The sequence below is a fragment of the Ursus americanus genome, chromosome 1, assembly GCF_024610735.1.
Source record: "Ursus americanus isolate L20-20 chromosome 1, mUrsAme1.1.p, whole genome shotgun sequence".
In the NCBI taxonomy this organism is placed as follows: domain Eukaryota; kingdom Metazoa; phylum Chordata; class Mammalia; order Carnivora; family Ursidae; genus Ursus; species Ursus americanus.
This window is the reverse complement of record NC_142127.1, coordinates 80,695,380-80,720,557: the sequence shown is the minus strand read 5'-3', so window position 1 is coordinate 80,720,557 and position 25,178 is coordinate 80,695,380. Positions and strand designations below refer to the sequence as shown.

Genomic DNA, 25,178 nt, shown 5'->3' with positions numbered 1-25,178 from the left:
TATGCTTTTCATTTTCATTCACTCTTCTAGTGTAGGTCCTTCTATTGAGGATTCTGGCATGAATCTGGGGCTAGATTTAGGAAAGTATATCACTTAGGATGTCTTTTGCTAAAATTACTCTTAATCTCTAACTACAATTGGCTTTAAATATAAGAATGATTTTAAAAGTGAGAACTTCAGGGGCACCTGGGTGGCTCAGTCGTTGGGCGTCTGCCTTCGGCTCAGGGCGTGGTCCCGGCGTTGTGGGATCGAGCCCCACATCAGGCTCCTCTGCTGGAAGCCTGCTTCTTCCTCTCCCGCTCCCCTGCTGTGTTCCCTCTCTCGCTGGCTGTCTCTATCTCTGTCAAATAAATAAATAAATAAATAAATAAATAAATAAATAAATAAAAATAAAAGTGAGAACTTCAAGACATAAAAACCCATAACCAGAAGTTCTTCGGCTCTGCCTTCATCCATTTAGTAGCTTCATCTTCAGACTGGTAATAAGTTGACTGTCATAGTGCTGGGCATCCTATCTAGTGGGACCCTGACCAAAGGAGAAAAGCAGACCATCTCTTCCTCCTGTCTTTTTTGGGAAGTGAAGAGAACTTTCCCGCAAACTAAAGGTTAGTATAACTGCATAACGGAGCATTACCTAGGGTATTCCTCAGTCTTTCACATGTCAGTAATTCTCAGTCTCGTCTGTATATTGGAACCCCTAGAGAAATTTGAAGACTATGGATGCCCGAGTCCTACCCCCAGAGATTCTGAGTTAATTGATCTGGGGAGTTTTAAAAGCTCCTCGGTGATTCTAAAGTACAGCCGATGTTGAGAACCACTGATGCAAACGGAATCTTGGTACAACTCTGTAACCAGTGATCCTCCTGACTTGCTCAGACACGTCTAAAACCTAAGGTGAATAAAGTCAGTCTCTTATGTTCACAGGGAAGATTATTAAATCTCATCGCTCTTGTGTGTGTGTGTGTGTGTGTGTGTGTGTGTGTGTGTGTAAAAACTCTGTGCTCACATATGCTGGCTTACCATATACTATTTATATGTGCATGAAGGTTTCTCCCTCTACCAAATGCAAATGCTAAAAACACTGCCATCTGGTCAACCCCTGCTGACAACCACCCCCACATTGTTCAACTAATAAGGGCAAGACCATGCCTACAAATGAGAGAGCAGAGATTTTATCTGCTAAATGTGTTCAGAGTTCACATCACATTCAAGACATAAAAGATTTCCCCATGTCAGATAATATTTAGTGAACGCATGATAGGTGCAAATCATTACTATGCATCTCATTTGGGGAACACAAAGATAGAAGACATAATATTTACACTTTAAAAGCATACCATCTAAATAAGGAGATTCAATATAAATCCACTAAGAGAATACTTTTAAAAGATAAAGATGAATAAATACAATTGAATAAGATGCAAAAACTGTACTAATAATAACAACCATCTGTAAAAGACTTATGATGTTCCAGGCCAAATATATATATATGACATTTCTTTTTTTTTAATAATAATTTTTTATTATGTTATTTAGTCACCATACAGTACATCCTTAGTTTTTGGTGTAGTGTTCCATGCATATATGACATTTCTAATATTTGGTAATCTATGAGGTAGATTTTCATTGCACTTTACAAAAAAGGGAAATAAAGTGCAGAAATTGAGTAACTTAACCAAAATCACACAGTTGTCACTCCATTGTCTCACTATGCAGTAGCGTTACTTTTTGGTAATTTACATGCGCTTTGATGAAGATGGAAAATTCATATCTGCATTCTGTGGAAATGTTCCCCAGTGTCAAGTCGGTATATTATATGCAAATATCTTGAATATTATGAGAATCTTAGGAAGTTTAAAGAATACATCAAAAAGTCTGGTGAAGGGGCGCCTGAGTGGCTCAGTCGGTTGAGCCGCCCAACTCTTAATCTCAGCTCAGGTCTTGAGCTCAGGGTTGTGGGTTCAGGTCTTCATGTTGGGCATGGAGTTTACTTAGAAAAAAAAAAGTCTGGCGAAGATGCATTGCCCGGGGAGTCAGACTTGATAAAGTGAATTTTTTCTCTGGCAAAGTACTCTCCTTTCCATCCCTTGGTTTCTTTATGTATATAACATGGATATTATTTTCACATCTGCCTCTGGGATATGCTGTGAGAACAGAGAATTTCTCGCTGTGGTATAAAAGCACTTTTGGCTGCTGTGTTCTTTTTTTTTATTTCATGTCTTGACAATAAGTATAAGAAGAGGTGGGCTTTCTCTCAAAGCTAAAGCAGCTGAGGTAAAGGGCTCCTCACTTTCTCGGGGCCTTCAAAGGCTGGATGAGTTCTGCGTGGGGAAAGCAGGAAGAGGCAGCCTAGTCACAGCCCCCTGCTTTGGGGCAGGACAGGCACACTGTTAGCTTTACCTCCATCAATGGTGGGTCTTGGCAACCAGCAGCCCCTGTTGGTCCATTGAGCACCTGGACCCTCTCTGGGTCTCCAAGAACTGAAGCTGGGGAGGAGAGCACTGGAGTTGATAAGTCTTGGCTGAGTCAGACCAGCAGCAGCAGCTTCAGCTGGGGTGGGAGGGAGATGGGGAAGAGAGGCAAGGGTGAACCGGCCTAACAAGGTCAAGGCTAAAGTGTTCCAGGGCTGTCCCTTGGGCAAGGAACACCTTGGGGGAGCAGGAAATTGTGGCACACATTAGAAAGCCGGCATCACTAACAGTAAGTTAGTCAGTAAGCTGAAAAACAACTTTTAGTTTATTCTAATATTTTATTCATAATTAAAAATAATTGCAAACAACCACACTCGAGGAAAGACTGCATTATCTTTCTAATCGCTCAATAGAAAATAATATTACAAAATCTTGGTCATATTAAGAAGTCATCAAACAGTATGTAAGAAAAAAGAATTTTAGGCTGTTTCAGTTAATAATAAAGATAATCCTGTGATTTTTTTCCCTGTATTTTTAATGTGTGGCATTTGTCAGCTCTTTGTGATTAATGGTTCTAAAACACATTCAATTTTGTATTCACAGTTTTGCATTTTTTTTCTTAAATTGCATAAAATTCAAATGGTATAAACTTTAGGCTCACAAAGCCTGGCCATGTCTGGATATACTATCAGTTCAACGTGGAGTGAACAACTAGTCTATAAAAATCCACATCTAGAGTTTTTACTGTCACTCATGGAACACCTAGAATATAGTAACCAAGAGACTTGGTCCATGGAGAGGAGCGGAAGTGATACGGACGCCCAGGCGCACATGGCCCAGAATAAACTCCACGCTGTCCTGTTGGAGTTGACGCCCGGACAGGCCACGGTGAGTTTCAGTCTTCTTCTAATAGCGGTGGGGAAACCGTGAGCAAGCGTTCAGCAGGGCGGGAAGTACTTAGGATGAGGAGGCAAGGAGGCAGGGAGACCGCTTAGCAGGGGGAAACGGTGATGCTTTGTACCAAATTCTCCCACCTTCAGCTGCCAGTCTCTTCAGTTCTCCCATGTCTGGGCACCCTAAGTGTGCAAGGAGCCACAGGTTCCCTGGCTTCCCCGGCAATCCCTGCTCAGTCAGTTGACTCCCGAGTCTGCAGCCAAGTGCTATAAAAAACCCCAGGGGAGGGGGACTTCTCGCATCCTCTCGGCTTTCTGATTAATCATTTAGGTGGGAAACCGAAGCCTACTCAGGTAAAAAGATATGTGAACTCCAGGTCAGGGTCACAGTCCTGTCCTAAATATATGACATTCTTTCCCCTGCAGGACGGCAGGGGTGAGGCAGGCTGGGTAAGAGCAAATTATTTTCATTCAGTCACTGTTTCCTAGCAACCAATAAAAAAGCATGGGCTTTCCTGATGTCTGTGAGCACCAGCCCAAGCCCATGATGTTCTGTGCTCCGGCACGCCTCCAGAAGCAGGGAGAGAACAAAAGCTCCGGAATCCGTCTCTGGTTGGTGAGAGATTCTGAAAGGGGAATTTGTTAAGAGCTGGGCACCTAATAGAAAACCATCTGAGAGTCCTGTATCGTAGATGTAGGGGAGCAGAGAGGGGATCTGCGTGGAGTGTACAGATATTCAGAGCATGATATTCTTACAGACCAAGGCTGTGACTTCCGGGGGGTTGGTTTCTATGAATCAGCCAATGCCTGAGACAGCTGACATCTTTCCATTAGCTCTTTTGTGCGTATTTCCAGCCGGAGTCTTGTTTTTTGTTAAAGCTCTATAGATAGAAAAGAATGGTGACTGGCTGAATTCAAATTTAAATTAAATAGACTATGCAAATGGCCCCCTTTCAGCCAGGCGGATACTCAATGCATGTAAGTCACTGAACTCTACAGCTAGTACGGACCTCTCCAAACATTCACTATTGTTTTAAGGAAGAGGAAACGCAAAAACACAGAGAGACAAATTATTTATCCAAGGTGACACAGCTAGCGGATAGGCTTACTGGGTCTCTGGACCTCCTGGGGGTGGGACATGCTCATATTTTTAAGATTTCAACCTTTGTATATTATGCCATATTGAATGGTGGTCGGGGAGGGTGGTCTAAGAGGAAGCTGTCACAGTGGTCAAGAGACGCATGTTTTATCCTTTGTAAGTCTGAAAATCAAAGGGCTGCCTCAGAATTACAAACAAGAATGGGTTAAAGCAAATACTAAGACGTTTGCTTTTGAAAAAGGCATCAAAGCTAAGGGAGCCCACCCAGACCCTTGTCAAGGAATTGAGATAAGACAAATGGTCTACCAACAAATGCTTTTCTAACTTAATGAAGTAGAATGACAATGCTAGCCTTTATGAAGTTTCGAGTGCTAGGGTGTTCTGGATGATGTTAGCCAAGCTCATCATTTTTTAGACAACACCTGAAACTAGGGTGCAGAAGAGCCAAGAGGCTTGGTCACAGCCCCCCCCCCCCAGTCAGTCGGTGGTGGAGTGGACACCACATCCCAGCATCTGGCCCTCCCAGTCCAGTGCTTTTCTTTCTAGGCTACGAGGTCCCCTCTCTGGCTTGTAGTATTCTCTCCCAATGGACTCTCCCATAGAGAACTATTTTACTATCTGGTAGTTCATTCATTTCCTATGGAATGCTCTTACTTTGCACTCCCTTCATCTTCATCTTTTCCACATCCCATCCAAGACTGAAGCAGATGCTGTGGCAGCAAGAATGGTCCAGAATAATGAAATTGGTCTGGTGAAGAATTCATTTAAATTAATGACATCCTGTTTTCTCTCTGCTTATTGTTGGTGAGCTGAATTAAATAAAGCTTAATGTTTATACATTGCAATTTTTTAAAAAATTTTCTACAGTTATCTATTCCAGCCATATTCACAGTAATGATTTAAAAACACATGTACAATTTCAAAAGTACAGAAGGTAATATAATGAATATCTGTGGATTTATCTTCCCAGAGTCAACAAATGTTAACCTTTTTTTTATATTTGTGTATTAGGGTTCTCCAGAGAAACAGAAAATATATGTATGTGTGTGTATACATGCACAGAGAGAGATTTAGTTTAAAGAATTGGCTCACGTGATTGCGGTGGCTTGGCCGGTCCAAAATCTGAAGGGGATAGTCTGGCAGGCCGGAGACTCAGGTTGGGAATTCTGGCAGAATTCCTTCTTGCTTGGGAGAAGTCAATCTTTCTTCTATTTTAGCCTTCAGTTAATTGGGTGAAGCCCACCCACATGATGGAGGGTAATCTGCTCTACTCAAAGTTCACTGATTTAAATATTAATCTCATCCAAAAAACACCTTCACAGAAACACCCTGCATAATTTTTGACCAAATCCTTGGGCACAGTAACCTAGCCAAGTTGACACATAAAATTAACCATCACAATTTGCTTTTTGATCTTGTTTAAGAAATAAAACATTGCAGACATAGTTGACATCCTACTTATACCTTTCCCCGGGCACCCCACTGAAAAGTGATGTTTTGTTTTGTTTTTATAAACTCCTTTTTTGTGACTTCAAACCCCTTGCGACCCCATTCTGTAAATTCCAATTTCTGGTTCACTGTGGAGATAAGAACTGAAGACATGGCCTCATATTTGCCATGGTGACGTGTTCTTTCCAGGACCTTCTGGCCACAGGAAGTTGTACATGGGTTCTATAGAAAATCCCATTATGAGCCATTGTACCAAGGTGGATTTCCTGCTATTAACTATGTTGAATGCACACAGAACTCACATATTCAGATCACAGCATGTTTGGATGCTTCTGTCCAAATAGTCTCATCTACTATTACCTGAGCCGTGACTGTTCTACTTGCTAGTTTATTGCAAGGATAAGTAAATGGTGGATGTTGGGAAACTTGGAAAGAATAAGGGGTGTCAGACAAACTCAAGGTACAGTGCACTGCCCTCCCACCCCCCGACCCTCCAGCCAGTTTAATTCTCACCTGGAACCTGCTGGATAAGAGGTCTGAGCTCTGCACACTCCCGGCTCCCTTCCAGAGCCTAGGACTCCATGACTGGTATTTGGAGTGATAGCATCCCTAACTCAAATTCTGTCTGATTTGCTGCTGTAGCTTATAGGCTCAGAGAGCCTGGGTCTTCCCCAAGGATATCAGGTGCAGTGTAGGCTGCAGATATCTGCTCAGTCGGACAAGGCTTTAGTCATGGAAAGAAAGCTGCTAAAGAAGGAAATGAAGAAGCTCCTGTAAGTATGATGGAGAATAAACTTTTATTACACTTGGGCTTTCGTGGGTTTCAGGTCATAGATGGTCTGGATATTGGCGGGAGGTGGGGGTGGGTAAAAGCCCGAGGACGAATCTCTTCCTGCACTAAGGGAGAAAGCCAGATAGACGATCTAGGCTCTGCCTCCTGCCTGAGAGGCCTCACATGTGGTGCAAAGCAGGATGCTGACTCTTGGGGAGATGTTTCTGCCAGGATCGTGCATATCGGAGGCATCAGCATTCTAGAGCCGAACAGCTGAGCCCCCAACCCAGACTGCCCGTACTGGTCAGGATGCGCCTTCAGAAGGGCCCTGCTGGTGAAAGATAGAGGAGAGATTTCTGCAAAATGTACCCAAGGGCTCAGCATTTCAACTGCAGCCTCTGCCTCTCTTATTGTCAGTCTTACCGACTAAATAATTCATCTCCTTTTCTTGACATCCGAACTTTAAAAAAAGCAAACAAACAAACAAAATGTCAGGTTTTCCCCTGGAAAAAAAATTTCTCCTGTGGTAGTTTTCTGTGACTCGGTACTTTTTAAAGAGGGTGTTGAAAATCACAGAGCACATAAAAAGAGGGGAAAAGGCTATTCTATTACTTATACATTATAGGCACTATAATGATATCCTTTTTATCAAACACCGTCTCACAGTCCCCATCAAATATCCTTTCTCTGCCTACTATGGTAATAATTTTTAAACAAGTCCTTAAGAAATACTGGAATAAAATATGTATGACTTTACACGTATTTACATGTATGTGTTTGGAGGCCAATATAATTTTAAAAAATGTTGTCAGAAATGTCAATTCCTCCACGTAGAGCTGGAATTTCAAAATTATATAAATATAATTTTATATCCCAAGAATACATTTAGGCTACTTTAAATAGAGTATCTTGGAATTAGAAAGCAAAACTTGAGAATTTTTATTAACTTTAGCTTAATGACTCAGAAGAGCTTTTGGGAACCAGACACAACCTTACTCCCTCCCCTGCGACCCCCTCCGCCCTGGCAGTGGCTTGCCCAAAATGCATGGTAGAGACCTTGAAAACAGAACCAGCTGTAGGTCCAAGTGTGGACCTGTGCAGACGGACCCTGGGGACCCAGAATCCTTTTTCCTTCATTGGGTCTCTCTTCCTCTTCCTGATCCCCGTACCCTGCACCCCGGGGTAGCCCCCTTTCTATTCTCCTGCCAGGGCCCCTAGGAAAGGATTCCACAGGACACACAAAAGTGAAATTCCAGGTATGTTTTCACGCATAACTCCTCCTCAGGGCATTTGCATTCTAATGGGGGGGGGAGGACAAAGGCCTTAGGGCAAGAGAATACCTCCATACAGAACATCATATAGCTGGAAATTTTCAACTTTGGACATTCTGCCTGAGTTTAACACGGGCAGCAAGGGAATCTTTGTTTTAAACAGTGGGTCTCAATCTTTTTGGTTTTGCAAAATCTCTTCTGCTTGTGGGAATGTGTCACGCCCCCCTCTGCGTTCCTATCAATTCTATTCCGACTGCGTGAGTTTTATTTTTAGATAAATGTGATTGAAGTTCATAGTGGTTAGACGTTTTAAACCTATACCCTTGAAGAATTGCTATTTAAATCAAAATGACTATCAGTTGAGCCACCAGAGCCACCAGTGACTTTGTATTTTGGTGGAGGAGGGAGGGACTGGGAAGAACGCTCTTCTGCAGACGGAGCTCCCCTCTCATTCCCGATGGTTCAATGCTGCTCTCTTGCTTTTAAGGGGAGATTATATTGGCATCAGACTTCGGGAAAATGAATTTGACCCAAAAGGAAGAAGGCAACTCACCTTTCTAGATGATATGGTAAAGAAAGGCGTGCCAACGCAAGTCGCATTTGTGTTATTTGTGTTCAGGGGACGGAACAAGGATCTAACGCAGATCATGAAGAAGGCTAATCTTGATTCTCCAGAATGATCTCTTCCTCGTCTTCTCACCCTAGGGCCCTCCACGTGGTCTTTTCAACTCATTACACTGAAAGTGAAAAGAATGAGAACATAAAAGTCATGAGACTTTCGCTCTTTGCTCTTTCTCCCCTAGAAAAGATTAAAAAGCAAATGAGTACAAGGTTAAATGTTAGATACGTGATGTTAAAAATTTTTTTGACAAAATGACTTATGTAGTTCTCTAATATAATAATATTTTCTTTTGTTTTTTACCATTTGCATTGTGGAGAAAACCACAGAATTGAATAATCCTAAAATCCTTCCTCATTATTCACGTTGACACTCAGATTCACATTATGTAGTGAAAGTTCACTTCGCAGCAATTAAGGAAGAAATTATGTAAAGATCTAATTCAAAAGAAATTAATAAACCCTCAGCTTTTTTATGCTTACCTGTTTACTCCTCTTGCAATAAGAAGAAAGGCTCTCTCCCCGCCCCTCCCCCTCTCCCTGCCTGCCCTCCCTGGAGTTGGAAAAACAGTTCCCCTTGGGGTTCTAAAGTGCTTCTCTGGGCACATGTTAAATGGAGAAATTAAATCAATTAAACAAGTGCTTCTCAAGCTCTAATGAGGTCTTAGTGCCAGGCCCTTTTGATTCGGGAGGTTTGGGTGGGGCTGGGAATTTGCATTCATGAGCAAAGAGGCAATGCCAAGGCTTCTGGTCCGTGCACCAACCTTTGGATTGGGTTTCAACCACTGATCACCATTCTTTTTTGCCATTGTTCACTTTCTAGTTTGGTTTAGTCGCTGAAAGAAATAAGTACAGTTGACCCTTGAACAACACAGATTTGAACTGTGTGGGTCCACTTATACGCAGAATTTTTTTTATAAATACAGTACAGTACCCTAAATGTATTTTCTCTTATGATTTTCGTAATAACATTTTCTTTTCTCTAGCTTACTTTATTATAAGACTGCAATATAATACATAAAATATGCGTTAATCGACAGTTTATGTTATTGGTAAGGCTTCCAGGGAACAGCAGGCTATTAGTAGTTAAGTTTTGGGGCAGTCAAAAGTTACAAAAGGATTTTAGACTGTAGGCGTCGGTGCTTCTAACCCCTGGGTGTTCAAGGGCCAACTGTACATTGTTTAAACAATGTTAGAACCTTAGAACCCATCTAAAACCCCCAAGACAAAACCAACATTCCCTTTCCAGAGGTAGGGATAGAGAGGAAAGAAGGAAGATTTTGACAGGGACAAGGTGAATATGCTTAGAAATTACCAGAAAGATGGCCCGTAGGAGAGGAATGAACATTCGAACTGGTCCTCAGCTTTTTACTGTATATAAAACTCTTAGCAAGCCACTCATTTGGGTCTACTTGCAGTCCTTTGCTCGTGTGGGCCCCTCCACCCAGGATGTCCTTCTTCACCGACAGAAGTTTTCCTCGTCCTGTCCTTCAAGCCCCAGCTCCACCGGGGCCTCCTCTCAAAAGCCTCCCATTCTCCCCCTGACTCCCCTGTGCCCCTGGGAGCGCATTTCTGACATTGTGCTCACATAATTGAAAATCATTTTCTGTGGCCCTCTTCCCCCACCTTCACCTTTTTCTATTTTAAAATTTGAGGAAACCGAGGCCCTGAGAACATCAGTTGCTTACCCAAGGATATACCATGAGTTGTTGGCAATATCTAGATTTGAATCTATTCTCTGATTTCCAGTTTCTTTTTTTTTTTTAAGATTTTATTTATTTGAGAGAGAGAGAGAGCATGAGTGGGGGGAGGGGACAGAGTGAGAGAGAGAAGCAGACTTCCCGCTGAGCAGAGGGCCTGATGCGGGCCTCAATCTCAGGACCCTGAGATCATGACCTGAGCTGAAGGCAGAGGCTTAACCGACTGAGCCACCCAGTCGCCCTCCCCCCCCCCGGATTCCTAGTTTCTTTCCAACAATCTATCCTTTCTTTTCCTGTCACCATAAGTCAAAGATTAAAAAATGGCCCTAGTAAGAGGAAAACGTAATGACTGAAGATCTCTAAATAATCTGAGTATCAGGCTACTGGACATAGTGGTTGATCCTCCCATTGTGGACATGACAAAATAGTAGCATAGGCTTAGCAATGCCATTGTCATTGGGTCCAGGGGGTTCTTCAGCCAATGTCTAAGCCCCTCCCTTTGCTGTCTGTGCTTCCTGCTTCCAGGCACACTATGACTTGGCCATCAATGTTGCTTTGCAATGGCTGGATCACTCAGAAGACTTAACTTGGCTGGAGTGGGAAAAAGTGTGAGTTGAAATAGGTTTTTTCTTTTTTTCCATCTTTTTTTTTAAATGTATGACTATGAGTAGTGATAGAGAAAGCTTCTGTCTGGCATTTTCCACCGTGAGGCACTCTGATTTGAAAACACTGCAGGGCGAGGACCCCTAGCCAGCTAGACACCTGAAGAAACCCCACAGTTGTCAACATAGTCATGTTGACATATTTTGCATCTCTGCTGATTGGTTTCTGTCAGATGATCTTTCTCACACATAATGTTGTGTCTTAGAAATATAACTGTGCTTTATCACGCATGTGCCGTGATTTTTCAAATGGTTAATTCTGTGGGTAAATGCTGTGGTCATTTTCGAAGGACTATCAAATACAATTTCTTAAGCATTTAACTAGATTTATCCCTGAGCTGAGCTATTTGGACTAGAGCTGTTTGAACCCTTTCCAGGATCATCTGTCAGGCAGACTCACTCAGTTGGTAAGAATAAGGAACTAATGAGGCCAGGATTTAATAGCTTCAGAGGCCAGTTATTTTTTCTGTTCCATCACCTTAGAACACTTACCGTCTTGGATAGCTATATCAATTAGGGTTTAGTTGTCATAAGCAGAAAATCCAGCTTGAACAGACTTAAACAACCTCCCCCCCCAAATGGGAGGGGAGTAGGAATTTATTAACTTTATTTGAAAAGTCCAGGGCTAGGTCTACACTAGGCATGGCTTGATTCAAAACTCAAATCATGTCATCAGGATTTACTTCTGGACTATTTCCTATGGGTGGACAGTCTTCTTTTTTTGAGAGAGAGAGAGAGCATGCATGAGTGGAGTGAGGGGAAGAGGGAGAGAGAAAGAGAGGATCCCAAGCAGGCTCCACACTCAGCAACAGGGGCTCGATCTCAGGACCCGATCTCAGGACCCTGAGATCATAACCTGAGCTGACATCAAGAGTTTGATGCTTAACTGGCTGAGCCACCCATCAGTGGACATTATTCTTAATTTTAGCCCATTTTATCACAATATTCAGTCCATAGGAGAATAGATGAAGAAAAAAATCACAGAACTGTGTCTCAATTGTGCCTCAGCCCCTGACTTGTCCAGAGGTGGAGGGTGGGGGATGGGATACTCTGACTACCTTAGTCCACAGTGTGTTTTCTACCCTTGGAATCTAGGGGTGTTCTTGGCTTCCCTAGAAGCAGATAGGCTTACAATGGGTAAAGCAGTTCCCCCGAGCAAGAAGGGAGAGTTCTGCCACAATAAGGGGAAGAGGATATAGATTGGCAAAACCATAATTGTCCACCATAGTGGCCAGTGTTTGAGAGCTGTGAAAACATGGACAGATGAAAGCAAATTCATCACCACTGTTGGAAGATTCAGAATTCAAAGTGTGCACTTTACTGATGGCAGACTAACCACCTCAGTTTTGTAAATAAGTGCATAACACATGGCCATTGGAGATTAATTATGGATTATTATTATTATAAGCTTACCAGGTGTCAAAAAGAACAAAAATAAACCTTCCACTGTTATTTATTCATATTCCCCTTTAGGAAAATGCCATTTCATGACAGACCTGTGTATCCAAACCGGAAAGAAAGAGAAGCAATGATTTTATCATCTTATGCTGGAATCTTAATGGTAAGGAAAAGAACACTACTCGCATTTATGGAGACTATATTTGTTATGTGCATTTTTATATTAATGCATATCTATTTTATTTTTCAACCAATCTTTCTAAATGCTTAGGATTTACAAATGTTAAGTGTTTCTAAGATGTAATAAAAAGTCTTTGATTCCTATATGGTATTGTGAAAACATTTATTTAAAAAGCAAGAAATGGAATGAAAAGACATACATAATTAGATGCTGGAGATTCTGATGTATCCATTTATTCAGAAGTTATTTATGTAGTGCCCATGCTATCCAGACATGATACTGGACATACCAGAGGTATAATTTCTTTGTTTTGTAATATAAGAAAAGCCATGATATGATAATGCATTTGTTGGTGCTGTTGTTTTTTAACAGAACAGTATCCCAATTGAGGAAGTCTTTAAAATGTACGGAGCTGATCCTTCTACCAATTCTGGGGCTACTAAGGTAGGGGTGATCTGAGACTATCAATAAAAGGGATTTTTAGAGAAAATTTATTTTATGCATTTGTAGTGTATTTTTAACATTTTCAACCTCATGAAACAACAGTTTTTTAAATCAAATGTACAAAACCAGATGTAGCCATATCTTACTTGGATAATAAATCTTTGTAAAATGACTTCCTTACGTGGGGGCTGTGTCAGTAATAACAACCGTATTTTGCGTAAGGCTGAGTAGAGGCAGCAAATGGGGCACCAGGCTTAGAGTCTAGATTCTGCCTCTGTTTCTGGTGGACAGAATTCTCACTCACACGTTTTGTAATGTAGGTTTGGCAAGTCCAAGTGCTCCTCTTGCATGATGTGCTAGAACATTCAGAACTAGGACAAGACCTGCAAGGTTCAATCTCATGAGAAATTCTGTAGTTCGCTGCTGCCACTCTTCTTCCCACGAGAGTCCTTTAAACCACAGCAGTAGAAGCAGCAACTATCAGAAGTCCAATGACCTGAGTTCTGACACCACTTTCACGGAGCCCAAGGTCCCTTTCCCTCTTTGAGTTTCCATATACTGATGTAAAAAAAATTTTTTTGAATATTGAGTGATCTCTACAGCCAGTTCAGTTTTTGCTATTTATGGACATATGCGCATTTAGTAAACATTAAATACAAGCTGGTATTTAGAGGTGAACACTGATCGGTTTACCTTTAGATACCTCTAGAAAAGGGAAGAGGAAAGGGAGCTGAGCAGAAGGGGTGTGCAGGGAGGGAAGAGAGAGAATCCATACCCTCATACCCAGCCTTCTGCTCACACTGTCACCTTCGATGTCCCGCCATGACTTGGCAGGAAGGCCAGACCAGGGACAAGGCTATGACCATAGAAATGCCTGCTCCCCCTGTTCTTTATCCATAGACCATACAGCGAACAATAGGGTCATATAAAACCAAGAGCTCACCAGGTCCAGCCTAAGAGTCAAGCATTTACTTTGAAGTATTGTAACGTTGAATCCAACTGTCCCATCACCTTAATCCCTGTGTAAGTTGGCTCTTGTCCTGAGACTCAAGGTCCCTTGATCACAGAGGACATCAGCACCTTACCTCTGATCATCCTAGTTTCAACCTCATTCATTCATTCATTCAATTTAGTTGTAGGTACAAGGGATATAAGGGTGAATAAGTCAGACAAGATAATTTTCTCATGGGTCTTATATCTTATGTTGGAGCTAACATTCTACCTTGGTTGAAATATAAGCCACCCCAGGCCCAGTGCTCCTCAGAGACCAAGTTGTCCTTGGCCTTTAAAGAAAGTCCAGATCTTTTAGTTCTTTTTTTCCCCTCCTCCCCACCCCCAACACATACACATAAATATCTCAGCTCAATCCCTTCTGGTTCAGCCATTTTGTTTTTCCACAACTTCTGGTGCCTGGGGACGGCTAGGGCAGGCATCAGGCGCTGACTGGTTGGCCTCAACTCACAAGGTCAAAGGGCAAATATGGAAAATCACATCCTGGAGGGGACGGCCCTATGAACCCTTTTGGTCTTGGTTGGGTTATCAGTCAAGAAGGTTTGGAAACACAGGTGTCCAAGTAGCTCAAACCATGTAACCAAGTAGCCAGGTTCATTTTAAAGGGCCAGAATAGGAAGCCATGCTCTTTAGAGGTGGGCTGGCCAATTTCTATCAGAAATCTATCTATCCAGTCTTTTATTCAGTAAAGAGACTTTATTCACCACATTCCTTGTTTGGTTGTGCACAGTCTCTGTTCTCACATCGGTGACCAAAACCAAAAAGCCCAGATGTGCACATGGACTACAGAATGACCAGCTCCAAAGGGAAATAGATAAGATGGTCATGGAGGGAGCTTTCCTTCAAACACCTGCATTTGTATATTGTTACAGGATATGACTGGGATATCAGCTCATTTATTGGTTTGTATCTGGAAGGCAGCTTGGGGTAAGGGTTCAACATGAGGATTCTAAAGCCAGGCTGCCTGGGTTTGAACCACTCTGAGCAGAGGAATTCTGGGCAAGTCTTCTAAATTCCATCACCCCTGATTTCATCATAAAAACAGGGACCAGAAAATGGGATTGTTGTGGGAAATGAGGTGAATTAGTACTAGTAAAGCCCTTAATGCTTGACACATGGTAACCTTAAAACAGTAACTATAGTTAAGGTCCTAGTACTTGGGACTTGAATATCTGATTTCCTCTATATTCCCATAAATCAAGGTTTTGCAACATTTCAATCCAGATAATCCTTTGTTGTGTGGGGGGGTGGGGCCAGGGCTGTCCTGTGCATTGTGGGACGCTTAGCAGCATCACTGGCCTCTACCCTTTAGATGCCAATAGCTTCCCCCAGTGTGACAACCAAAAATGTCTCTCGACTTTGCCAAATGTCCCTTAAGAAGCAAAAGCACAGCTGGTTGAGAACCACTGCTCTGAATAATTAAACAGCCCATCAACCATCCTTATACATTATCAACATAATACCAACTTTGCCTATACTAGACACCGAACGATGACAAAGGGTATGATACCATTTGAGCCACAAATACAAGAGTCTAAGGATCTTCTACCCTTGTGGACCCCACAAGCTTCCCCCTGCTTCAAGAATGCCGGCCCAGGCCTTGCTATCGCTGCTATATGTCAGCTCAACTCCGGGACCTCCTCCACAGCTTAAAAGAGAAATTAGTAAAACGTCTCAATGGATTAAATTGTAAGAGCTATTTTAACAGTCTTTTGAGGTTTAACATAATTTCAAAAAAATTGTTTTAACCAGGAGATGGGGTTGTTCAAAAGAAGTTATTGACAAAGTTTCTTCTCTAATTGCTGCATATATCTGAATAAACTTTGATTCCTTTGGATAAAATGTCTCCTAAGTGAGAGCTAAAATCCTCTCCAAGCAAGAGCTTCAAGCCCTGTAGAATACTAATCAGATTATGTGGACGGTCTGGCCGCTAGAGTCGGCTACAGGGTATAATATGGGTTGTGCTTAGGCTGACGGCTTTCTTCAGGAGTATTTGCTGCCACCTGGTGACAGAAAGGCATCATGGGCCCAGCGTTGTTCACCAATTCTATTATCCTCAGGTTCTACTCCTGATAGGGAGCTGTTATTTGATGACAGGGAGCCATTTTTCTGCCGAGGACCTTGGACCTATAGGGAAAAAAAATCAGCTAAAGGTCTCACACAAATGACGGTATTTACAATTAGCTTCAGATAAATATAAAATCACCTACTCAATTTTAAGCTGAAGAAAAAGGAGTGTAAATCTGCTTTCAACACAGCAAGCAAGCAATAAAAATATTCTTCAGTTCCATTTGTCAGAAAAAGAGGGAAAAAAGGAAAGGGAAGCAGAGAGTAAAAATTAGTGTAACCGAGAGAGGAGAAAGACAAGGAGAGGTGGCTGGAGACCATCAGAACCTCTACTCCTTCTCTCTTCCTGCAGCCACACCCCAAAGTCTGAGCGGCCATCATTTAACTCCATCCAGAGTCCAAAGCAGGCTTTTCAGAGGCAAACAGTCCAGTCCCAGCTCTGCCACTTGCTAGCTGGTGGCCTTGGATAAGTTATTTAACTTCTCTGATTCCCATTTTCCTTATGTGAAAATATGCATGCTTATACTTAGCAAACTATGCTAGGTCCTTCTGAGCATTCAGTGAGACCACGCATATCGGGAGGGGAGCCTTCAACATTAGTGTTATTATCTCCACACCCACCCCCACTCCTGTCTCCCATCCAGGAGACCGTTGACAGCAGCCTGGTCTTTCTGTGGCAGTCGCATCTTCCCCTGTCACACTTTTCTGCAGCCCCAGACTCCAGGCACTTACTATGATAATCTGACGAGTGTTTTCTCTTCTTGAAGGATGCTAACCCAGCCTGAAGTGTACAGAAATGAAAATGGATTTTCACGATAAGGAGAGGGACCCATTGGGTTTAAACAAAAGTTCAATATTGGCAGGTCTTCGTGATGGGAGATGGAAAACCATGCTTTTGATATCCATAATGTCCAAATGAATTCTTACAATGCAAGTTTAAAGTATAAAGCCCAAGCGAGCAGCAACTCCATCAGGGGGGTGAAATGGAACAGTTTCAACAGTTTGGGAGCTCTCCGCGCACCCTCTCCAGCCCCCACCCTTCCTGTCGCTCCACGTTTTTTTCCACTATCTAGAACTGTGGGTTTATTATTTTCTTGTCTTTCATCCTAGTGTTACCACATATGCGTGTCCCACCAATATATTGTTTAGTTTTACGTGTTCTTTGAACTTGATAGAAGTAATATAAAAGGCAGTCTTTATAACTGAAGCAAATGTTTTATTCCAGGGCTTTCTTTTGTCCTTCAGCACTATGCTGCACAAATTCATCCCTGCCGTTTATTTTCACTGCACACAGCATTGTGCTGTAAGGGTACGCCCCAACTTCTCTATATATTCTTCCATTTTAGACATTGGGATGATTTCTATTATATGTCTCTGTACGTCCAGTAAAAGAGTTTCCTACCACAACCCTATAAGGCCATTACGAGTATTATTATTATCACATGAAGAAACAGACACAGAGGAGTTAGGTGACATGCCCAAGGTCACGCATCTTGTAGGTGGTGCAGCCCGCACTCACGCACAGCCTGTTTGACACTAAAGTCCATGCTGTTAACCACTATCGCTTGACTAGAATGGTAGTCGTTCAACTAGTCAGTGACCCTTGAGGGCCTCCTAGGTACCAGGCACTCTCTGCAGCACTGCAGAGAGAAGGTTACATTAGCTAACTGGGCTCCTGTTTCCACACCCAACCCATTCTCCACCCGGCAGCCAGAGCACTCTTTTTAAACCCTAAATCAGACCTGGTCACACTGCAGCTTGAAACTATTTCAATGACTTCCACTGAGTCCTGGAATGACGCACAGCTCTCTACCGTGGCCAACAAGGACCCAGATTATCTGGCACCTGCCTGCCTCCCTCTCAGCCCCATCTACAGTTTCTCCTTTCTCACTGTGCTCCAGCCACCCTAGCTCCCTTTCTGTGTCTAGAAACACAGGTAATTCCCAGAAGACATTCTCGTTCTCTCTGCCTGGAGCACGCCTCTCCAGCACTTCCCCTAACTGGCGGCCACTCATTCTAGAAATTTCAGCTGAAACACTGCTTCTTTCTGGAGGCTTTCTCTGGCCCTCTGTCTGAAGCGGTGGCTGTCCAGTCACCTGCTAGCACATCATTTTGTTTTGTTTATTAAACGTATCACATTGGATGGTTTGTTGTTTGCGTTTCCTCGCTCGGCTCCAGAAGGGCAGGAACCTTGTCTGTCATCGTAACCACAGGGCCTGGCCCATAGTAGGTGCTCACTGAAAACTTGTTGAAGGAAGGAAGGGATGAAGAGACAGTCCTAACCTTGAAGAAGTTTCCAGGGCAGCAGACTGTGGGCTATAACTAACTACAACCCACTGGGGTTGTTCTATGCGAGTGCATGCTTTGACTTCCCAGATGGGTGAGTCAGTCATTCTGCCTTGGGGTAAGGTGGGGGTGCGGGGTGCCTGCATAGGAGAGCAGGGGGCGTGGGGGTGGGAAGACACGGGGCAAGTTTCTCAGAAAAGGTGATATTTGAGCTACATCTCAAACGAAAAATAGGAGCCTCTAGGCAGAAAAGGAGCAAATTGTTATCCCAGGTAAAAGGCAACAATGTGAAGAGCATCCGTGTAGGAAAGGGCATCCTGGACAAAGGGGACCAAGAGTGGGAGCAAAAGGCAGTTGTAGGACCATGCGTGCTGTGTGAAATGTGAGTCTCCCTGACAGGTGCTTAGAGCTAAGGACTATGGGTTGGTTCAACAGACCAAGTGCTATAACTAGCAGGTGTTAACAGCACAAAGCGTGTGCAGCTTTTAAAAAGAGGACTGTTCTCCTTTCAGGTTCCCCGAGCTCCACCTCTCCGCCTCTCCCTGCATCCCTTTGCCATGTTAACAGCGCCCAAAGCAGCAGAATACGCCCGCAAACAGAGTAAGCCTCTTTACTTCAACCTGCCTAGGGAAAGTTAAGCAAAACTAAGAGGTAAACTCACGAAGGAAGGCCAAAGTTGTGAGGGTAATAAGATTTCTCTGTCCAGTTGAATAAAGAAAAAACAAACCAGAAGGACTCATGACTTAATTTCCCTTCATTATAGGCATCAGGGAAGTCTTACTTCTCAGACCCTTTAGTGACGGGAGCAAGGCACTCTAGAAGGGAAGGATCTAAAACTGTGGGTGGATTCGTTTTTAAAAAAATTTTTTGATACAGTTACGGTTACCACATGTGTCTCTAGGTGTCAAGTTAAGAAGGGGAGCCACAAATAAAAATGTCACCAGCAACTCTGCAAGGCAAGCAGATAGCACAGCGTGGAAATGTTCAAAACATGGATGTTTGGACACCCAGCCAAAGAACAAAGTAGGTCTAAAAATGTAAATCGGACCAAACTGATACCAAGCGTTTGGGGAGTACTTTACTGATCTTGTGGTTAAAAGTCCAGCCTTTGGGGTAGGAGGCTGCGGGTCTGAATCTGAATGAAACCACTACATTCCAGCTGTGTGACTTCAGGCGGACTATGTAACCTCTCGACGCCTTCGTTTCCTCCTCTGCAAAGTGGGAAAAGTAAGGGTACCTCCTCTCCGAGTGGTCGGGATAGATAACTGGGATGATGCATGTTAAGAGAATAGGTGAGTGCTTGGTGCACAGTAAACCCTAAATAAATACGAACCAGGATTATCTTCTAGCATTTGGGAAAAAAGTCACCACTTTATCAGCTGTTACTGTTTGATTCAAGGAAGTGTGCTGAGGAGATGTATATGAATGCCTGTGTCCTAAAGGTTTCTCTTCCTGGCCCCTTTCTCTCTAATGAAAGTTTGTGTTTGCCTGCTTTGCATCTCTGCTGCTCCTGCCCTGTCCCTCTGATTCCTGGGACATTGATGCCGCCGAATTCAGAGAATGGTCCAAGATGCCCAGGGCTGGAGACAAGGGAGAAAGGCAGGAGAGTTCATGGCCCTTCCAGGCCCGGGCTCTCTACTGTCATGTGCAAAGTGAAAAGGAAATGTAAAAAGACGTCAGGAGACCAAGTCAGTCGATATAATAAAAGCTGAGAGGGGAGAGAATCAGGTACGTGGTACAGTTGGCCACCTGGGCTGCTTTAGGACTTTGTTGAATGAGAGACTGGTGGGCTGGCTGCAGGGTTGTAAGGTAGCAAAGGGAAAAGGGAATTTTGAAACTTGGTACACTGGATTATGCATTGGGTTTGCTTTAAGAAACACAAGTGAAAATGAAACACAAGTGAAAATTAGAATGTCTTACAATCTAGTTTGGGTGCTGTCCTGCTGTCCTGCGCATAATGTGACTCTTTGGTCACATTAGGGTTTTCATAAGTGTTATTCTAGTAACGTAACAACACCACTATTGGGAAATCTTTACTGTTCGAGTTTTCTTTTAAAGATATTTGCTATAATGAGATTTGAAGGCATAGTTTTTCTAGAACCATATCTATTACTGAAGAACTGTTTGAAGTAAGATGAGGTTTTGTTTTTTTTTTTAAATATGAGTTTGGATATAGCAAGTTTTAGAAAGTAAAACAGAACAGCAAGAAAAAAGTTACTCCAGAAATATCACAGAAGTACATGCACGTATGCACGCCCACACACACACACACACACACACACACACACACTGATATCTAGACTTTAACCTTAATCATGAAAAGAATAAATCTCTGAGGGGCACCTGGGTGGCTCAGTCGGTTAAGCAGTCTGCCTTCGGCTCAGGTCATGATCCCAGGGGCCTGGGATCGAGCCCCGCATCAGGCTCCCTGCCCTGCGGGGAGTCTGCTTCTCCCTCTCCCTCTGCTGCTCCTCCTGCTTGTTCTCTCTCTCTCTCTTTGTCAAATAAATAAAATATTTTTTAAAGATTTTTTATTTATTTATTTGACACAGAGACACAGCAAGAGAGGGAACACAAGCAGGTGGAGTGGAAGAGGGAGAAGCAGGCTCCCCACTGAGCAGGGAGCCCCACTTGGGGCTCGATCCCAGGACCCCGGGATCATGACCTAAACCAAAGACAGATGCTTAACTGACTGAACCACCCAGGCGCCCCTAAATAAATCTTTTTTAAAAATGTATGGGAAATACACTTCCACAGTTTATTGCTTGAAGAGGTTTTTCATTTTATATATTTCAGCTTCGAGTCTTTTCCTTATCCATCTGTTTATGGATATGGTATCATGTCTTTTAGCTGGTGTACAACTTTTTTCAACCTCAAGATAAAACAATGCCTCATTCAGAATGTTCTATGTATTTCAAACCACAAAATTGCTTCATAAAGTAAGGGAAAGGGAGAAAAAAATTTTTTTAAACAATCCAGATATTTGGGGAAATAATTTTAAAGACTCCTTTTATACTATATTGATATTAGTAATCCATCGATTAGTCAAAAAGAATATGAACAACACCATATCCTAGGAAAGCGTCGATACTGAGCACATTACTGGGAAATGGATTCGAAGTGGACAGGACCATACCAAAGAGCTAGGAGACAGACTGGTGATGAAGAGGGCGGACTCTGGAGTCACACAGCCCAGAGGTGACTCTTGGTTCTCCCATTTAATAACGGGCATGAATCGTTAAGTGAATCTCTCTGTGCTTCCGTTTCTCATCTATAAAGAAAGGATTCTAACAGTACCTATCTCATAAGGTTGTTACAAGGACTAAATGAGCTAACATATGTGGAACGGCTTAGAAAAGTGCCAGGACCATGGCTAGCAATAATACAGGCGCTCCTGTGACTACCACTCCTGACAAAGTCACGGTATCGTGGACCGAACAAGATACAGAGACAGGGCAGTTTGAGGGACCCTGGTTTCCAGTTCCACAGGCAAGGAATTTAGAAACTGCCACTCCTCCTAACAAGAAAAAGCTGAACAGGCTGAGAAATCAACAATTCCTCTTGGATCTGTAAGACAGGAGAGGTCAAAGGGCAAACGTCTGCCCCCAGGGTCGGAGAGACAGGCGGATGTGGGGAAGTTAGAGTTCACCAGAGCGAAGACTCCCTGGCGGAAGCTGCTGGCATACAGCGCTGGAGTAGGAAACCCTTAACTACAATTGGCAAATCACAGGAAACTCTGTGCACACAACTAGGAGGGTTAAAAACATAATATAATAAAAAAACATAAAAAAAAAAAAACCCTCCAGGGGGACCCAGTCATAGCAGGGTACCCACAATTTTGCGAGATTTACCTGCAGGAGCTCTGCCAGGTCCTCACAGTAAATACTGGAGAAAATTCCTTTCATGTTTCCAGCAGCGAGGGGTAGGGGTGGAGGTGGGGCGGCGGTGGGGGGGGGAATGGAGTGGGAGGAATCCTTTTTAAATACAGCAGAGCACTCTGTTCTTAGCAAGGCCTACCCTGAGTGGCTACTAGTTACCTATAGCCTAACCTGTTGACGTTTTATCAGAACCCAGCTGACCTAGAAGAAGGGAAATACCCACTTCATTCAGCTCTAGTCATCTGGTTCCAGCTGGAGGAGAGGAAACATTGAGAAACACCTGTGAGTTTCCAAGTCCAGAGTCACAGGCTCACTAAAGACTGAGATCAAATCAGAGGACTGCAGAACCCTTACCTTAAGCCCACATCCCACCACCACATCGCTGAAGACCTATTAGAGAGTTCCTTTTACTCAGGGCATCAAGTCTAGCTATCAAGAAAGAATTACAAGGCATACTAAAATGCATAAAATAAAACATAATTTAAAGAGACAGAGCAAGCATTACAAACAGACAAGGCAGGGATGTTGGCACTATCAGACCAGGAATTTGAAACAAATCTGATTTAATATGCTAAGAGCTCTAATGGATAAAGTAGACAGCATGCAAGAACAGATGGGCAATGCAAGCAGAGAGAAGGAAATCCAAACTGTTAACTGCAGGTGGTGGGCCTATGTATTTTCATTGTACAAATATTTCAACTTTTCTGGATGAAAATTTTCATAATAAAATTATGAAGAAGAAAAGAAAAAAGAAAATGTCAGAGTGGATCAGAAAACAAGACCTGATTATATGTCATCTACAAGACACCCACTTCAAATATAAAGACACAGATAGGGGGCGCCTGGGTGGCACAGCGGTTAAGCGTCTGCCTTCCACTCAGGGCGTGATCCCGGCGATCTGGGATCGAGTCCCACATCAGGCTCTTCTGCTATGAGCCTGCTTCTTCCTCTCCCACTCCCCCTGCTTGTGTTCCCTCTCTCGCTGGCTGTCTCTATCTCTGTTGAATAAATAAATAAAATCTTAAAAAAAAAAAAAAAGACACAGATAGATTAAAGGTAAATGGGGAGATAAAATAAATCACTCCAGCCCTAATCAAAACCAAGAAAAAGCTATATTAATTTCTGACAGAGCTGACTTCAAAAGCAGAAAAATTATCAGGGATAAAGAAAGGCATTTGATAAAGGGGTCAATTCTCTGAGAAGACATACAAACCTTAACATGTGTGCACCGGACAACAGACCATCAAGCTACATGAGGTAAAAATGGATAGAGCTGCAAGGAGAAATCACTGGCTCCACTATCATAGCTGGAGATTTCAGCACCCCTCCATCAGAAATGGAGGGATGGCGATTCAAGTTTAAATTCAAAGCAATATGTAACATTTCAAAATAATATGGCGTAAGCATAATACACAACTATTCAGGGGCAAAAAAAAGAAATGATTTGCTTTAGGTATGGTTAGTCAAAAGAAGTATAACTTCTATTATTTGTGTTTTGATTTGGAAATAATTTTGAGCTTAGAGGAAAATTGCAAGAATAGCACAAAGAGCCCACGTACGCCTTTTATTCCGTATCACCAGTTGTTAGTGTTTTGTTCCATTAGCAGCTCCATTTTTCCGGCCTCTGTCTCTCTCTTTTCGTCTCTCTTTCTCTCTGTGTAGAGATATAAAATTCTTTCTGAGCCATCTGAGTTACACTCACTATATCACTATACCCCTATATACTTCAGTGTGTATTTCCTGAGAACAAAGTCATTCCTGAAATAACCATAGTATAATGATCAACTTCAGAAAATCTAACATTGATACTTTGATCTGATCTACCATCTACATACCAATTTTGCCAAGTGACCCAATAATGTCCTTTGCTAAACATTTTTTTTCTTTCTGTACAGGATTCAGTGTGAGATCATATACTGTATTTGGTTGAGAAATATAACTCAATTGCCAAACGTCTCAAAACAATTCCATGGAAGTTCTTTTGTACCTACACATATTTTAATCCATCTTTGTCCGTAACTTAGTATTTGATATTTGACCTTAACTCCCTATAGACTGAAAGCTAATGTCTGTGTACATGTTAAACTGATGGACTTGATACCAAAATCACTTTTTTTTTATCCCGCAGGTCACTTAGAAACTTGGGATTGCACCATGGAACTTCATGATAAAGTCTCTGGGAGAGGAAAAGAAACATCATCTTAACACTGCAACTCTTGCCAGCACATTTTTCTTTAAAGTTAGCTTTTGGCGCAAAGTTTATTGAAGTGTTTCTTCGGATGTTGGGCTTTCTTCTCTTAGAATCCTATCGTGTGTCTATATTGTGTGTGTGTGTTTTAAGTGTATATCTTATGCTACTTCATTGTAACTGGAAGACTGCTGGTGGGAGAATTTTCAGACTATGTAGCATTTCGATGTCAGAGCAGACTGGCTTTGCAGCACATTTCACGAATGTTAAGCACGAATATTGCAGAGTGGTGGGGTCGGAGGCAGTTTCCCAAAGTCTCGATCTGAAATAAAATGAATCTGTCATTCATTGCCTTACTATGTTCTCACATGGAAACATCTAAAATCATTTCAATAAAGCGTTAAAAGAAACATGAGGGCAGGCTTTCTTTCAGTAAATATAATGACTATTAGGAAAAAGAAAATGTTCTAGTCTTTCAGCACTTTCCAAAATGCTGATGAGGCCGGTGGTTTGGCTTGTAAATACATGTAGTAACAATTTGACCAAATGAATGTGAGTACAGATTACACCTCTCTTAAGGTTTTGATGGGCCACCTGTCTGCAGAACAGTTGTCTTTAACACGTGCAAAAACACGTGTTTGGTTTGTTGGCTTTCACCAGAAATGGTGGTGCACCCCGATGTGGCACTGTTGTTGGGGAGACCGATGCTGCCTTTTCCACCTGGGTTCGGTTATGGCCGTAACTGAGGTTTACCAGTAGGCCCGCAGCACTGGCAGGGAAGCAGGGGATGTATCAGCAACTTGTGGTCCCTGGGTACGCTGTCTAGTGTGCTACGACTTTGCCCCATTTC

The 25,178-nt window shown here is 42.6% G+C and overlaps 1 protein-coding gene across 1 annotated transcript; it reads left to right on the top strand.

Moving 5' to 3' along the window:
* Positions 1 to 2,585: 2,585 nt before the first annotated feature.
* Positions 2,586 to 24,724, top strand: C1H2orf80 (chromosome 1 C2orf80 homolog). Its single transcript, XM_087863068.1, has 7 exons — positions 2,586 to 3,299; positions 10,739 to 10,821; positions 12,349 to 12,436; positions 12,827 to 12,898; positions 18,775 to 18,862; positions 19,164 to 19,285; positions 24,269 to 24,724. Exons 1-7 carry the CDS (start codon positions 3,084 to 3,086, stop codon positions 24,275 to 24,277), a joined length of 678 nt encoding a protein of 225 aa, XP_087719194.1. The 5' UTR covers positions 2,586 to 3,083; the 3' UTR covers positions 24,278 to 24,724.
* The last annotated feature ends 454 nt before the right edge of the window (positions 24,725 to 25,178 follow it).